The 14,443-nt window shown below is 44.3% G+C and overlaps 1 protein-coding gene across 4 annotated transcripts; it reads left to right on the top strand.

The window, feature by feature from the left end:
- The first annotated feature begins 404 nt into the window (after nucleotides 1-404).
- CLEC5A (C-type lectin domain containing 5A) lies at nucleotides 405-13,149 on the top strand. Of its 4 annotated transcripts, XR_011256511.1 has the most exons (8): nucleotides 531-734; nucleotides 1,232-1,330; nucleotides 2,319-2,378; nucleotides 3,860-3,919; nucleotides 4,233-4,369; nucleotides 5,156-5,270; nucleotides 9,845-9,951; nucleotides 11,265-13,149. XR_011256511.1 is itself a non-coding variant. In XM_069587002.1 (7 exons), exons 2-7 carry the CDS (start codon nucleotides 1,252-1,254, stop codon nucleotides 11,377-11,379), a joined length of 558 nt encoding a protein of 185 aa, XP_069443103.1. In that variant the 5' UTR covers nucleotides 405-734; nucleotides 1,232-1,251; the 3' UTR covers nucleotides 11,380-13,149. The 4 variants fall into 4 exon arrangements, 3 of the variants coding, with proteins under 3 accessions (XP_069443103.1, XP_069443105.1, XP_069443104.1); XM_069587002.1 differs by lacking the exon at nucleotides 5,156-5,270 and having other exon boundaries at nucleotides 405-734; XM_069587003.1 differs by lacking the exons at nucleotides 2,319-2,378; nucleotides 5,156-5,270 and adding an exon at nucleotides 2,417-2,556 and having other exon boundaries at nucleotides 538-734.
- The last annotated feature ends 1,294 nt before the right edge of the window (nucleotides 13,150-14,443 follow it).

Here is a 14,443-nt window from a genome sequence, read left to right as displayed (position 1 = left end):
ATAGTAAGACTTTGGTATTATTCACCCTCACCAGACCCCCTGTATCCAGCAGAGCACCATGCTCGTGAAATACTGAATAGTCATCACCTTCTCGAGGCATGAGGCCAGGGAGATGGGCTGTTGGGTGGGACCAGAGAGGAGGAGTCCACGATAAAGGGGACTGAGCAGAGAGCCAGGTTGCAGTTATGGAACCAATGGGACATATGAAGACCTCCTTATTAAACGTAGTGACTTCAGATGAACTTCTTTTCTTGAAATTTTTTACTTTGACAATTTCAGATTTGCAGACATGTTGTAAGGAAAGTCCAAATAAATAATTCACAGACACTCTTCACCCAGACTCATATCTGTTAACATTTTACTACATTTTCTTTCCACTCTATTTCAAGGAGATTCAGACACACAGAACAAGTCGGTATTAAGATATTCCATTTCCTAAATAATCCTGCAATCATTCCCCTCTATGAGAACCCCTTTGGCGGAGACCTTCCTCTTTCAGAGGCTACTCCCTTCCCCTCCTAGCCCCTCCTGCTCCTTGGCCAAGAACACTGAACAGGAAGAAGTGTTTGCTCAGGGATGCTGGTGAGACAGAGACTACGTAAGGAAGGAAGGACACTGACCACACACAAGGAGCCTGTTCTCACTGGAAGGGCCTCTACCCGCCACACCAAGCACAAGGGCACTGGGAAAGATCCCCACCTGCAGACCAGACCAGCCTTCCAGGGGGACATCAGGTAAGTCTCTGCGTGTCCTCTCTATACAGATTGTTGGCTCTGCTCCCAAGCCAAGGACCTCAGGGACACTTGTCCCGTCTGTCGGACTCCTGGCATAGTTTTCTGAAGACAGTGACTTCTGAGAGCTTTGACCATATGGCCAAGACTACAGATGAAAGGCCTGGGGAGCAAGGATCATTTCAAGGTTAAGGGTTCTCAAAGTCCAGGAGAGGATTTATTCATCAGACAGAGTTTAAGAGCCACAGATGGGAACAGGATTGAGGCTGAGAGCTAGGGATGGCAGAGGAGAGGCAGCACACCCAGTTCAGAGGTTCCCAAGGAGCACAAGCTCCTCCCTGTCTTCTGGGTGCTGGGTGCTGGGTCTCCTCCTTGCACCTATCAATGTCATGCCTGGCTTCCCAGCCCCTAAGGGGTGCTCTGAGAGTCCGGCACATCCCCCGCTGGAAAGAAGCCTTGTCCCAGATTCTGATGGTGATATTCTGCTCTCATGCCCACAGGCAGCCTCATCTCCTGCATCATGAACTGGCATATGATAATCTCTGGGCTTATAGTAGTGGTGCTTAAGATTGTCGGAATGACCTTATTTCTGCTTTATTGTGAGTATCTGATCAACCTCTTACTGAACTCAGATTGTACTCTTCTTGCCCTTTCCCTTAGGATGCAGGATTGAATATAAATGTTAAATGCTCAAGACTTTCCAGCTGAGGGCAATTGATGGCCCTTCTCATTCCCAGACACACAGAGTGAGCAGGGTACCTTGGTCTACCTTGGAGATACAAAACAGAGTGGTGTCTGATAATTAGACTTCCACACAAAATTTTTGCCACTAGAGTATTCATTGGGTAATCTGAGCTGAAGTACTCTACAGTGCTTGTTATAGTTGCTAATTTGAAAATACAACTCCAGTCCAACCCAATGATAAGCTGTGGGACATGCTAAGTTACTTCAGTTGTGTCTGACTCTTTGCAACCCCATGGACTATGACCCACCAGGCTCCTCTGTCCATGGGGATTCTCCAGCAAGAATATTGGAGTGGGTTTCCTCTCTAATGCCCTCCTCCAGGGATCTTCCCAACCCAGGAATTGAACCCAGTCTTTTAAGTCTCTTGCATTAGCAGGTAGGTCCTTTACCACGAGTGCCACCTGGAGCTACATTAAGGGTTAATGGGGTTTTACTGGGCAAGATATTTTCCTTTATGTACACAGAGACTAATTCATCCAAATGTTCAGAAAAAGAGGCCTCATATCAAAAGATTTTACCACAGTTGCAGCAAGTGAAATATTCTCCAGCCTCAGAAGCCTGTGGGGAAGATAAATGAGGAAGGAAATGTGATTTGGAGGCAACAGTTGGGTAAGAGGTATCGACCATATGGCCCAATCTCAAGGTGCAGTTTCTACCACATAAGAGAGCAGGATGAGAATGAGTGAATATGCCCACAGGAAACACATGCCCATCTTGGCTGACCCGAGCCAGCGAGCTCAACCTGTCCCACTGACAGGCGCTATGTCCCACAGTAACGTCTGTCTGTAACACTCACTGCACAGCCACCTTTGAGGCTGAGTCAACAGCTGATTTTCTTTGCAGTCCCACAGATTTTTGGCGAAAATAATATCATCTTCATTCCCACAGAGAGCTCTGGAACAGGTAATGTACATGAAAATAACCTGCTCTCCCCTCTCCAGGTTCTTCTGTGCTTAAGTCTTAGAGACCTTTCTCAAAGCCTCCTTCTCCTAGACATTCTTCTGTAGAATGAGTTCATAAAGAGCTGATAATTGTTATAAGATGAATGAGCTCCAAAACTCCTATGTACAACAAAGTGACTGTAAGTACTAACAGTGTATTGTATACAAGGAAGTTGCTAGAAGAATAGATGCTCAATGTTCTCCCAACACACAAAAAAAGATGATTATGCGAGGTGATGGAGGAGTTAACCAACCTTATTGTGTTGATAATTTTGGAATAAGTACATGTATGAGATCATCATGTTGTATATTTAAACTTACACAATGTTATGCGTCAATGATATCTCAATAAAGCTGGAAAAATAAAATAAATGCAGCACACCCAGAAAAACAAAGACCTTCCAATTAATTTTCTTTTAGAGATGAGAAACCAAGACTAGACTTGATGAAATTTCAGATCCTGTTTTCCTCTTGGGAGTGAGGATGATTTGTATATAACTAGATGGACAGGGAGGCCTGGCATGCTGCGACTCATGGGGTCACAAAGAGTCGGACAAAGAGTGGGGGCATGGATTCAACCCCTGGTCAAGGAAATAAGATCCCACATGCCATGTGGCATAGCCAAAAAACAAAAGAGAAACCTCTAGAATGTCCATCTGCCTCCTTGCCTGCCAACATCCTCTAGTTCTGAATCTTGTTCCAGTTAGCACAGTCCTTAGAGCTGATAATTGCTGATGAGAGAGAGTCAAGAGCTGCCCATCAGGACTATGGGTTTTCACATAGGGTTTAAGGCACCAGCAGTGGGAAGAGCAGCAAAGGTGCTCTGTGGAGCCTGGAGAGAAGCGCTCCAAACAGCTCTTTGGGGAAAACACTGTAAAAGGTATAGATGAGAAAGAACAGGGAGGTTTCCTTTCTGGTACTAAATGCATCTATTCCTCTTCCTTTCTCACGCTCTTTTTCTTGGCATTTCACACTGTCAAAAGTATATGTGAGTGTGTGCCAAGTCATTTCAGTCGTGTCCAACCCTTTGCAACGCTATGGATTGTAGCCCACAGGCTCCTCTGTCCACGGGGATTCTCTAGGCAAGAATACTAGAGTGGCTTGCCGTGCCCTCCTCCGGAGCATCTTCCAAATCCAGGGATCGAACTCGCATCTCTTACGTCTCCTGCATTATCAGGCGGGTTCTTTACCACTAGAGCCACCTGGGAAGCCCGTCAAAGGTATATATGAGACACCAAAAAGGAGACATAAAATAGGACCCGAGGCAGGTCAAATAATAGTAGTAGTTGGATGGACGTTCCAAAGGGAAAAAAATCTGAAAAATTCCAACACAGAGAGGCAAAGAGTCCCTTGTTAATTCCACTGTCCATTCTGGACATTTGCTGTGACATTTGTGCATCACATCCATCATCCAGCTATCTTCAGGTTTTCTTTTCATTTCAGTTCCACAGATTTTGGGGAATGGCACTGTCAGCTTCACTCCAACAGAGAGCTATGGAACAGGTACAGTGCATACTTTTAGCCCTCTCCACCTCCGGGTTCTTAGTTAGTGAATTCTTAGAGACTTTTCCCATTGTCTCCTTTCTTATGAAACTGCTTGACTCAGTGGGGCCATAATGACCTTATCATCATTCCCTTCATGTTACAGACAGGGAAACTGGGGCTAAAGTGGATGAAATTTCTTCCTGGATTGAAGAGAATTGTATTGGCATAATAATTATAAAGAAACCCACATCCTAGTGTCTTATGATTCACTCCCAAGGTGCACATCCAAAATCTCACTAATCTCATCCTCTCTTTTCTTGGATTTCTGTAGTCTGCCCCAAGGGGTGGGATTTTCATCAAGGAAGATGTTTTTTCTTGTCCAAATCGGAATTGTCTTGGAACAAGAGCATGAACTTTTGCAAAGAAAAAGGATCCACGTTGGCCATTGTCAACACGCCAGAGAAACTGGTGAGCCCATGGAATGGTAGAGAAAAGCAGCATCCCCTTCCCCGGCCTCAGTGGGTGGAGTCGAGTTGATGGGGCAATTTGATTTGTGGAGCAGGGGATGGGTGGGGGTGGGATGGACACGGGGTGGGAGGCTCTTCTCAATAGCAGTGGGGTGTGTTCCTCGGACCCATCTAAGCTAATGAAGTCCACACTCTGTGGTCTCTCCCATGAGCAGTGTGTTGGGGAGGGGCCAGGACATTTAAAACACAGGGAATGACTAAATGAGCTGATGTGTATAAAGCTTTTAAAACTATGGAATTCTTCACAGAGGTGAGCCATTAATGTTTGATCCCAATCAGCCTAATAAGTAAGGAAGTTTTAAAATAACAAAGTAATATGCAAAACAAAGAATCAAGTCATAGAATTGGGGTTGCAGTGTGCAATTATGAGAGTAAAAATAGCTTACACTATATTAAAAAAAGCTTTATTATCTCTTTTTATCATAATAACAATTCTGAGGAGTTATAGTTCTTCATATTTTATATATGGGAAAACTAGGAAACCACCTATACGCCAATAAAAATTAGATTTTAAGAAGTGAATTTTTGTGCTTAAATAAATGGAATAAAATTTAAATATAAAAAATTTGGGCACAGGAAAATAATTTGATCAAGGTCATATACCTAATAAATGATAGCACATGGAATTGAATTGAGATCTCTCTAAGTCCAAAACCCACACTCTAATCAATTTTAGGTCTTCCCAGGTGGTGCTTGCTAGTGGTAAAGAATCTGCTTACTGATACAGGAGACAGACAAGAGCTGCGGGTTCAGTCCCTGGATTGGGAAGATCCCCTGGAGGAGGAAATGGCAACCCACTCCAGTATTCTTGCTTGGAGAATCCCCATGGACAGAGGAGCCTGGTGAGCTACAGCCCAGGGGGTTGCAAAGAGTCGGACAAAACTGAGAGACTAAATTTTAGGCCATAATTTTATTTACAGTTGCCTCTCCTTCAAACCCTAAGTATTTGCTGAGCACTGCATTGGAGAAGGAAATGGCACCCCACTCCAGTGTTCCTGCCTGGAGAACCCCAGGGACAGGGCAGCCTGGTGGGCTGCTGTCTACGGCGTCGCAGAGTCAGACACGACTGAAGCGACTCAGCAGCAGCAGACATTGTGCTGCCACAGCATTCTAGCTTCTTTCCTGTCTTCCCTTCCCACTTCCTCTAAAAAGTTCCTGGTGCTGAAGAGTTTATGAGAGCATCTCTGTGAATCTCAGTAGTAGGTGCCCAACAGTGAGCAGGGATGGTGATGATACAGCTCCTCTAGGGCTAAGGACTCAAGTGGGAAGAGAAAAGTGCCTTAAAGTAGAAAAGCAAAAGCAAGACAGAGTGCAGAAAAGAGAAAAAGGAAAGAAGAAAAGAGGAGAATGAGAAAGGAAGTCCATAACCTCTGTTCCTCTACTAAACCCTTAAGGGTTGATGCATCTCAAAAGCCATCCTTGGCATTCTCTGCCAATTACGCTTACACTCATGCTAAGCCCAGAGAAAGCTCATCACACCAATGGCTTGCTAATGACTCTCATATCCATATCTTCAGTTCCCTTCCCTAGACCAGGAAGTGTATCACATTCCACTTTGATGTCTCAAAACCACCACAAACATACCATGCTTGAAATGAAATCAAATGTATTTTACTCCAACTGCTCCTCCTCTTGTATCCCAAATACTGGTGAGTCATCATGTCAACTGAAATGGAACACCGACAGTTTTCTGGGACTTTGCCTTTTCGCTTTCCTCCTAAATTAGCTGCTAACCAAGTTCTTTCCCTGCTATCTCCACAGCAAATCATTCAGCTCTCCCCTGGGTTTCTTTGGGATTCTTCTAATTTCTCTCCTTGCCCCGCCCCTAGTTTTGCCACTTCTTACCTCTCCTCCACAGATCTGACTCACTAATTGCTCTAAGGCTCTAAACTATCTGTGCCATTTTCCAAAACGAAGTGAGTTAAAGTCCAGTTTCCCTAACATGGCATGTAAGCCTTGTATGGTCCAGCCTCTGCCTTCTCTCCAATCCTGTCTCTGAACCCACCTCCCTCCTATTTTTGCACCAACCGAATTCAGCATCTTGTAGTTCCACAGATGCTCCAGCCTGTGGCGCTAGTGGTAAAGAACCTGCCCGCCAATGCAGGAAATGAAGAGGAGCGGGCTTCATCCCTGGGTTGGGAAGATCCCCTGAAGGAGGAAATGGAAACCTACTCCAGTATTCTCGCCTGGAGAATCCAATGGACAGAGGAGCCTGACGGGCTACGGTCCATGGGGTCGGTCACAAAAAGTCGGACACAACTGAAGTGACTGAGCACGCACGCACACTCTGCAGTCTGCCTGTGATCTAATGCTTCCTGTTCCAGGAAGTCCAACCCTGACCACCCCACCCCCCGACACACACACCCCGCTCCTAGCACTTGCCTTACAGTAACTATCTCCCCAAATTCATCTCACATATTACCTCATCTACAGTCTTTATTATATAGACTCCGAAATCCAGGTATAATTATTCACTTCCTCCTTTCTCCCTGGGCATGCGTGCATGCTAAGTTGCTTCAGTCACATCTGACTCTATGAGACCCCATGGACTGTAGCCCACCAGGCCCCTCTGTCCATGGGACTCTCCAGGCAAGAATACCAGAGTGGGTTGCCATGCCCTCCTCCAGGGGATCTTCCTGACCCAAGGATCCAACCCGCATTTCCTGTGGCTCCTGCATTGAAGGTGGATTCTTTACCTCTGAGCCGTGGGGGAAGCCCTCCTGGTCCATATCTAATACATATTTCCTAAAAGTACTATACCTGGGATGCCCTACTATGCTGGTCAACTCGTCTATCTTCTCTTATTTAGATCTGCAGACTTTCAACATGTTGGGATAACTGAGGTTTTAGAAATGGTGATGAAATCTATTCCTCTCTTTCCAGAAACATTACATAAGCACAATATTTTTAATAAAATTCCAGTGGTTTTATAGATCCGTGTAGAAGCCATCCCTGCTTCCAGCAAGAGATAGAAGGGTTAAGAACCCTTGTTTTAGACCATGGGTCAGCAAACACTTTTTTAAAACATAGATGGTGTATATTTTACACTTTTCAGGTCAAATGTCCTCTGTCACAACTACTTAATAGTGCCATCATAGTTCAAAAGCAGCTATACACAATCTGCAACAAATTGCCATGGCTTGTTCCATTAAAACCTTGTTTATAAAAATTTGCTCCAGTCTGAATTTGACCCACTGCCCATATCTTGCCAACCCATTTTAGATCATAAATTTTTTTTAAAGAAGCAAATTTATTTCTGTATCTCCAACCTAATACAATGCCTGGCACACAACAGATACTCAAAAAAGAGTTTACTAAATGAGTAAATCTGGTAATCAAGCTTTAAAAATAATTATTTCAGGGAAGAAAAATATTAGGAAAGGAGCAATAAAGGCAGTAATCATGGGGATGGAGAGAATACTTAAGTGGGCTTGGATAGCCACTGATAATGGGAGGAATGTGAAGAATACAGGAGAGTCCAGGGGACTCCCAGGTTTCTGGCCACAGTGATTTGTGACCCATTAATTTAATGCAGAAAGTAAGATGTCTAAGGTCACTGTCATTTTAGCAGGCACTCAATCAGTTCAGTTCAGTTCAGTCGCTTAGTCGTGCCCGACTTTTTGTGATCTCATGGACCGCAGCATGCCAGGCCTCCCTGTCCATCACCAACTCCCGGAGTTTACTCAAACTCATGTCTTTTGAGTCATTGATGCCATCCAACCATGTCATCCCCTTCTCTTCCTGCCCCCAATCTTTCCCAGCATCAGGGTCTTCTCCAATGAGTCAGTTCTTTGCATCAGGTGGCCAAACTATTGGAGTTTTAGCTTCAGTGTCAGTCCTTCCAATGAACACCCAGGGCTGATCTCCTTTAGGATGGACATGTTGGATCTCCTTGCAGTCTAAGGGACTCTCAAAAGTCTTCTCCAACACCACAGTTCAAAAGCATCAATTCTTCAGCACTCAGCTTTCTTTATAGTCCAACTCTCACATCCATACATGACTACTGGAAAAACCATAGCCTTGACTAGACAGAATTTTGTTGGCAACTGATTATTTCTTGTGGCATTATCAGCTTTGGCAACACACTTTCAAATCTCCCTGTTTTCCCTTGCCAAGTATTCAAGGAATTTTCTTAATCCAGTCTTGCTATTGCTGCTGCTAAGTCGCTTCAGTCATGTCTGACTCGCTGCGACCCCATAGATGGCAGGCCACCAGGCTTCTCTGTCCACAGGATTCTCCAGGCAAGAATACTGGAGTGGATTGCTGTTTCCTTCTCCAAGATGATCCAATCTTATTTGGAATGTAAAACTTCTGGCAATGAAAACATTCTTATGCAGAGTAGATCAAAGAAAGTTGCATTTTAAATTACCCTTTTTTAGATAGTATAGTCCCCTCCTCCTTCATTCTCAGTGCATCAGCATCACCTGGGAATTGGTTCAGTTCAGTTCAGTCGCTCAGTTGTGTCCGACTCTTTGTGACCCCATGAATCGCAGCACGCCAGGCCTCCCTGTCCATCACCAACTCCCAGAGTTCACTCAGACTCACGTCCATCGAGTCAGTGATGCCATCCAGCCATCTCATCCTCGGTCGTCCCCTTCTCCTCCTGCCCCCAATCCCTCCCAGCATCAGAGTCTTTTCCAATGAGTCAACTCTTCGCATGAGGTGACCAAAGTACTGGAGTTTCAGCTTTAGCATCATTCCTTCCAAAGAAATCCCAGGGCTGATCTCCTTCAGAATGGACTGGTTGGATCTCCTTGCAGTCCAAGGGACTCTCAAGAGTCTTCTCCAACACCACAGTTCAAAAGCATCAATTCTTCGGCGCTCAGCCTTCTTCACAGTCCAACTCTCACATCCATACTTGACCACAGGAAAAACCATAGCCTTGACTAGATGGACCTTTGTTGGCAAAGTAATGTCTCTGCTTTTGAATATGCTATCTAGGTTGGTCATAACTTTTCTTCCAAGGAGTAAGCATCTTTTAATTTCATGGCTGCAGTCACCATCTGCAGTGAGAGTGGAGCCCCAAAAATAAAGTCTGACACTGTTTCCACTGTTTCCCCATCTATTCCCATGAAGTGATGGGACCAGATGCCATGATCTTTGTTTTCTGAATGTTGAGCTTTAGGCCAACTTTTTCACTCTCCACCTTCACTTTCATCATGCAAATTCTTGGTCCCTTACACCAGACCCTTAAACCAGAGCCCAGCAATCTATGTTTTAACAAGTCCACAGCATGATTTTGATGCTCTGGGTAAAATGAGAATCACTTCTCTAGGGCTGGTGGGCAGTGCCAGGAATAGCCAGCCCTGGAGTCCTTTACTTGTTCCCAGAACCAGATATAATCATGAACCCACTGGCGCATGAAGCAACAGAAAATAACTTTTTGCTGATTGTTTTATCTCTTTTTAATTTCTAGAAATTTCTCCAGGACATAACTGGTGCTGAGAAGTATTTTATTGGCTTATTATACCAGCCTGTAGAGAAAAAGTGGCGCTGGATCAACAACGCTGAGTTTAACAACATGTACGTGGACATCTCACATTTTTCTGGGATCTTAGCTGCCTCTAGAGACTAGATCCAAGACTCAGTGGGTTTATCCTCGAACAGCGCAAAGGCTGAGACTTAGCTGCATGTTCTCTTCCTCTCCTTTATTCCAACCCACTTATTCCCAGAGACACATTTTTGGGGTAAATTTTTTATTATGGAAAATATCAAATATTTCTGAGTAGAGAGGACTGTTCATTCAACAAATTATTTTGTTCAAATCAAGATCCAAACAAATCCACATACATATCATGTTTAATACATCTCATAAGTATCTTTTAACCCTGAGATCACATTTTTTCAACTAAGTTCTTACAAGTTCCCCAGATGTGGCTTCTCTGTCTAAAGAAAGGTTATTATAAACAAGTTGTCTATGCCTTAAAGTTATTAAACTTTAACTCCCAAGATCTATGTCCTATGTACTATTCCATGGCCATAGCCATGGTGGGGAACATGACTTCCCAGTGGACCTATGAAAACAGTGAGTCAGATAGAAAGCAAGTCAGTCCCCCAAACTATAACCAGCTGCTCACAGAGAGGAGTAAGTGAACATTCATTCAGGCCCTTGCTAAACACTTTATACATCATTCCTGGTAGTATTCGCAATGATGCTATTAGGAAAAGCCTTTATTGATTCCCCCTTAACAGACAGCTGAATTGAGGATGAGAGACTTAGAAATGTGTTGAATATCACAAAGCCAGGGTGTGGGAGAGCTGCAGTTCAACCCTGCATCCACTTGGCTGCAAAACTTATGACCTTCCCATGAAACCAGACTATTTCCTGTCAGACTGAAAGACAGTTAAAAGAGGTATGAAAAGACCAACCAGGTTTTTCATAAAGCCAGCTGGTGTCCAGGAAAGGAAGAGAAATCTCCTTCCGCCTTCTCCTCTTGGGCCTCCTGTTGAAAACACAGGACCTCCAGCACTGAAACATTATGTCTGGGAAAAAAGAGAACAAATAACCCATGAGGTGTTTCTAACCAAACAGAGTCAGTTAATCCAAGACAACGAGTCCATAAAAGCTCACAGGAGAGCTGACAGGAAAGCATCAGTTTTTGAGCTGGATTTGGGGTTGTTGCTGCTGCTGCTGCTAAGTCACTTCAGTTGTGTCCGACTCTGTGCGACCCCATAGATGGAAGCCCACCAGGCTCCTCTGTCCCTGGGACTCTCCAGGCAAGAATACTGGAGTGGGTTGCCATTTCCTTCTCCTTGGGGATGCTGAGGGGGTACCAGAACCAGGAAAAGGCAGGCTGAAAAGACAGGCCTTAACCATGCTTTCTTTTCTCAACTAGCGTTACCAATCCGATTCAGAATTTCCACTGCGTGACCATAGGCCTAACAAAGACATATGATGCTGCTTCATGTAACATCACCTACCGCTGGATCTGTGAGAAGAAGGCCCAATGATGAAGTTCTCTGTTGGCCTCTGACAAGAACAACAAATATACAGCAGAGATAGCGAATGATCATATTGGCAATTGGGACTGATCTGGGAAATACAAAACATCAAATTCTTACATCTGTCTTCCACAGGTCACTGGAGAACCCCCTAATAGCTCCTCAGTGCCAAAGCACCAGGCCCTCCACAAATATACTTACAGACACACAGCTGAGGCAAACTCCTCATTCTGAATCAGCAACCCCCCAAGACCCTATTTCCTGTGAGAGACACACCCATGGCTTTGGATCTACATGGGTCAACTGATCAAATGATCTCTTTATCCATCTGTCTACTAGTAGAGGTCCTTGGCTATTGGGGGAAATCAGCTTCTGCATTCCACCTTGGAGGACTGGATACTATTAATATCACCAGGAGACAGACTCAGTTTGATGGAGACAACTGGTTGATACAGAGATGAGGTCTGCTTCTATAGAACCAAGGATTTCTGACTGATCAACAGGCTTTGTTTTGTCCTCGGAGCAGATGACCATACTACCAGGGAGAAACTGCAGACTGAGCAGGTGTGAACGTTATTTAAAGAATAGCAAGAGTGGAAGAGGGATAAACTCAGCTTCTGGAGCTCACTTTTGTTCCCAAGAGACCCCTGTTCTCATACCCTCCAGCCTACCTGGGGAGGGACAGCAGAGGCCCTCTTCAATCTGCTTTGAGGCCAGGCCTAGGAATGGTCTTGAGAGCTAAGCTAGGACCAGAGACAGCACTGTTCATGGGAATGGAGAGGGAGCTGGGCAGGGCAGGAATCTGCTAGGAAACCTCTCTGAAGACTACCTAACACGCAAGATGACCACACTTCAGAAAACTGAATCTCTGTTCTTCAGCAAAGTCCTAAAGAAATAAGCTAAATATTTCCTTGGTCTTGGCCTGAATCTCCATTTGAATGGGTTTTGATGACCTGTTTGTTGAGTATTTATTAATAGTTTGGTATAGTTCCTCGGGTCCCAATAGTCATAATGTATTCCTGCCTGCAGTTCTAGAGAGATGACGCTGCCAGGTACAATCTACTCGCCCCAAAGATGCCAGCACTGGTTGGTACCACCCTGACCCAGGACTGGTCCAGCTGACCACAGACTAGAAAAAGAGGAGGACTGCTCAAGGAGACATTGGATGGAGCCAAGTTGTGGGCATTTGGTAGAAAGGGAACTCCAGGGACACAGGAAAGCCATACGCAGGAGGAAAAAGAGCTCATCTGGCCATACTGAAAGAAAGGCAAGAGAAAGGTAGAAAAGTCTTGTGGGCATCCTATCTGTCCTCTGTACTTGCAGGAAGACATCAGCTACAGACCCTTCTCAGTACGTGGAAAAGAGAAAAGAAATACGTATGTGTTTTAATTTAACAAGAATTAAGCCATTAGAACAGAGTCATTGGAAAAGACCCTGATGCTGGGAAAGATTGAAGGCAGGAGGAGAAGGGGACAACAGAGGATGAGATGATTGGATGGCATCACTGACTCAATGGACATGGGTTTGAACAAGCTCCAGGAGTTGGTGATGGACAGGGAAGCCTGGCGTGCTGCAGTCCATAGGGTCGCAAAGAGTCAGACACAACTGAGTGACTGAACTGACTGACTGAAGCCATGAAGGAAGTTTGCATAAAACTACTAGAAATTATAGTCACTCGAGTAAAGAGATCACCATTTATGTCTAATAAAAATGTACTACAATGATTGTGAACATCACTTTATGTATGTCGAATTAAATTGATGACAGTTTTATATTTTATTACAACACTAAGCTCTGTTTCTATATTCCTAGGCTTCCCAATTTGGGGAAGGGCCACTTACAATGTTTAAAAATGAGGTTAATACATTATGTGTTAGAACTTGCATGAAGGAGGTTATTAGAAGCATTGAACTGGCCAAAAAGTTTTCATTCAGAGTTTATCCCAAACGAATTTTTGGCCAGCCCAGCAATTTGCATCTTGGTGGAGTGGATGTTGGAATGATATTAGAACTCAGTGGAGATACAAGCTCTCTGATGGTGTCAGTGACAAGCAAGTGCTACAGGGAAGGAAGGCAGAGGTTGAAAGTGTGGTAAAGGAAAGAATGAACAGAATTCTGAGCTAAGGTAAGCCCCAGGATTCTGACAGCAAAAGGAAAACCACAACCCTTCTGTTTGGCAAAGGGAGAACTGAGGTTGCCACACTTCCTGTGTTATGAAAGAATAAGTCGCAGGCTTTCATAGTCAGGAAATGTAGACACTGAGTGGTTTCCCTGGTGGGCGGCTCAATTTTTCCCCAAGATGAGGCGGTACTTCCGCACAAGTTCTAACCACAGGGAGCTGGGATGGGGCTGTTGGTGAGGGGAGCTGGGAGCAAATATGTGGACTTTGGTTTAAGTTCATTATTAGAGAATGGGCTTCCCTAGTAGCTCAGACAGTAAAGAATCCAGCTGCAATATACAAGACCCAGGTTTGATCCCTGGGTCAGGAAGATTCCCTGGAGAAGGAAATGGCAACCCACTCCAGTATTCTTGCCTGAAGAATTCCATGGACAGAGGAACCTGGCAGGCTACAGTCCATTGGGGCCCAAGGAGTCAGACATGACTGAGTGACTTTCACTCTCACTGGAGAATGGGGGGAGGGTTGCTGAATCCTTAGAAGGGTAAGTAATTGTAGCCTTATTGGGAAGCAGTGGTATTATTTTTTTTAAAAAAAGCAATGGAAATTTAATAAATTATTGGATTAGAGTTTTGGTTGTACATCCAATATGATATGTGAATCCATATGGATTTCTTACTCATTCTGTGCCTTGATTCCCTTACCTATTACATGAAGCAGTAATACCTGGCTCACAAAACTCTTTTAGATATATATGAAATAATATCCACACTGTGTGTGTATTCCAACAGCAATACACAATGAGGGACACACATTGTGGAAGATTTGAAGTTGAGATCTTCATCCAAGAAGTTGCTCTTTAATTTGCAAGAAGCTGAATGTAGGCAAGACACCATTTCTCACAACCTGTTTACTCCTTTACAATATGGGAATAAAAACCTGTGCAAGTCAGGGAAAG

Source organism: Ovis canadensis, chromosome 4 (assembly GCF_042477335.2).
Source record: "Ovis canadensis isolate MfBH-ARS-UI-01 breed Bighorn chromosome 4, ARS-UI_OviCan_v2, whole genome shotgun sequence".
Taxonomy (NCBI): Eukaryota; Metazoa; Chordata; class Mammalia; order Artiodactyla; family Bovidae; genus Ovis; species Ovis canadensis.
Note: the sequence above shows the minus strand (reverse complement) of the source record. Positions and strands in the feature narration are given on the sequence as shown.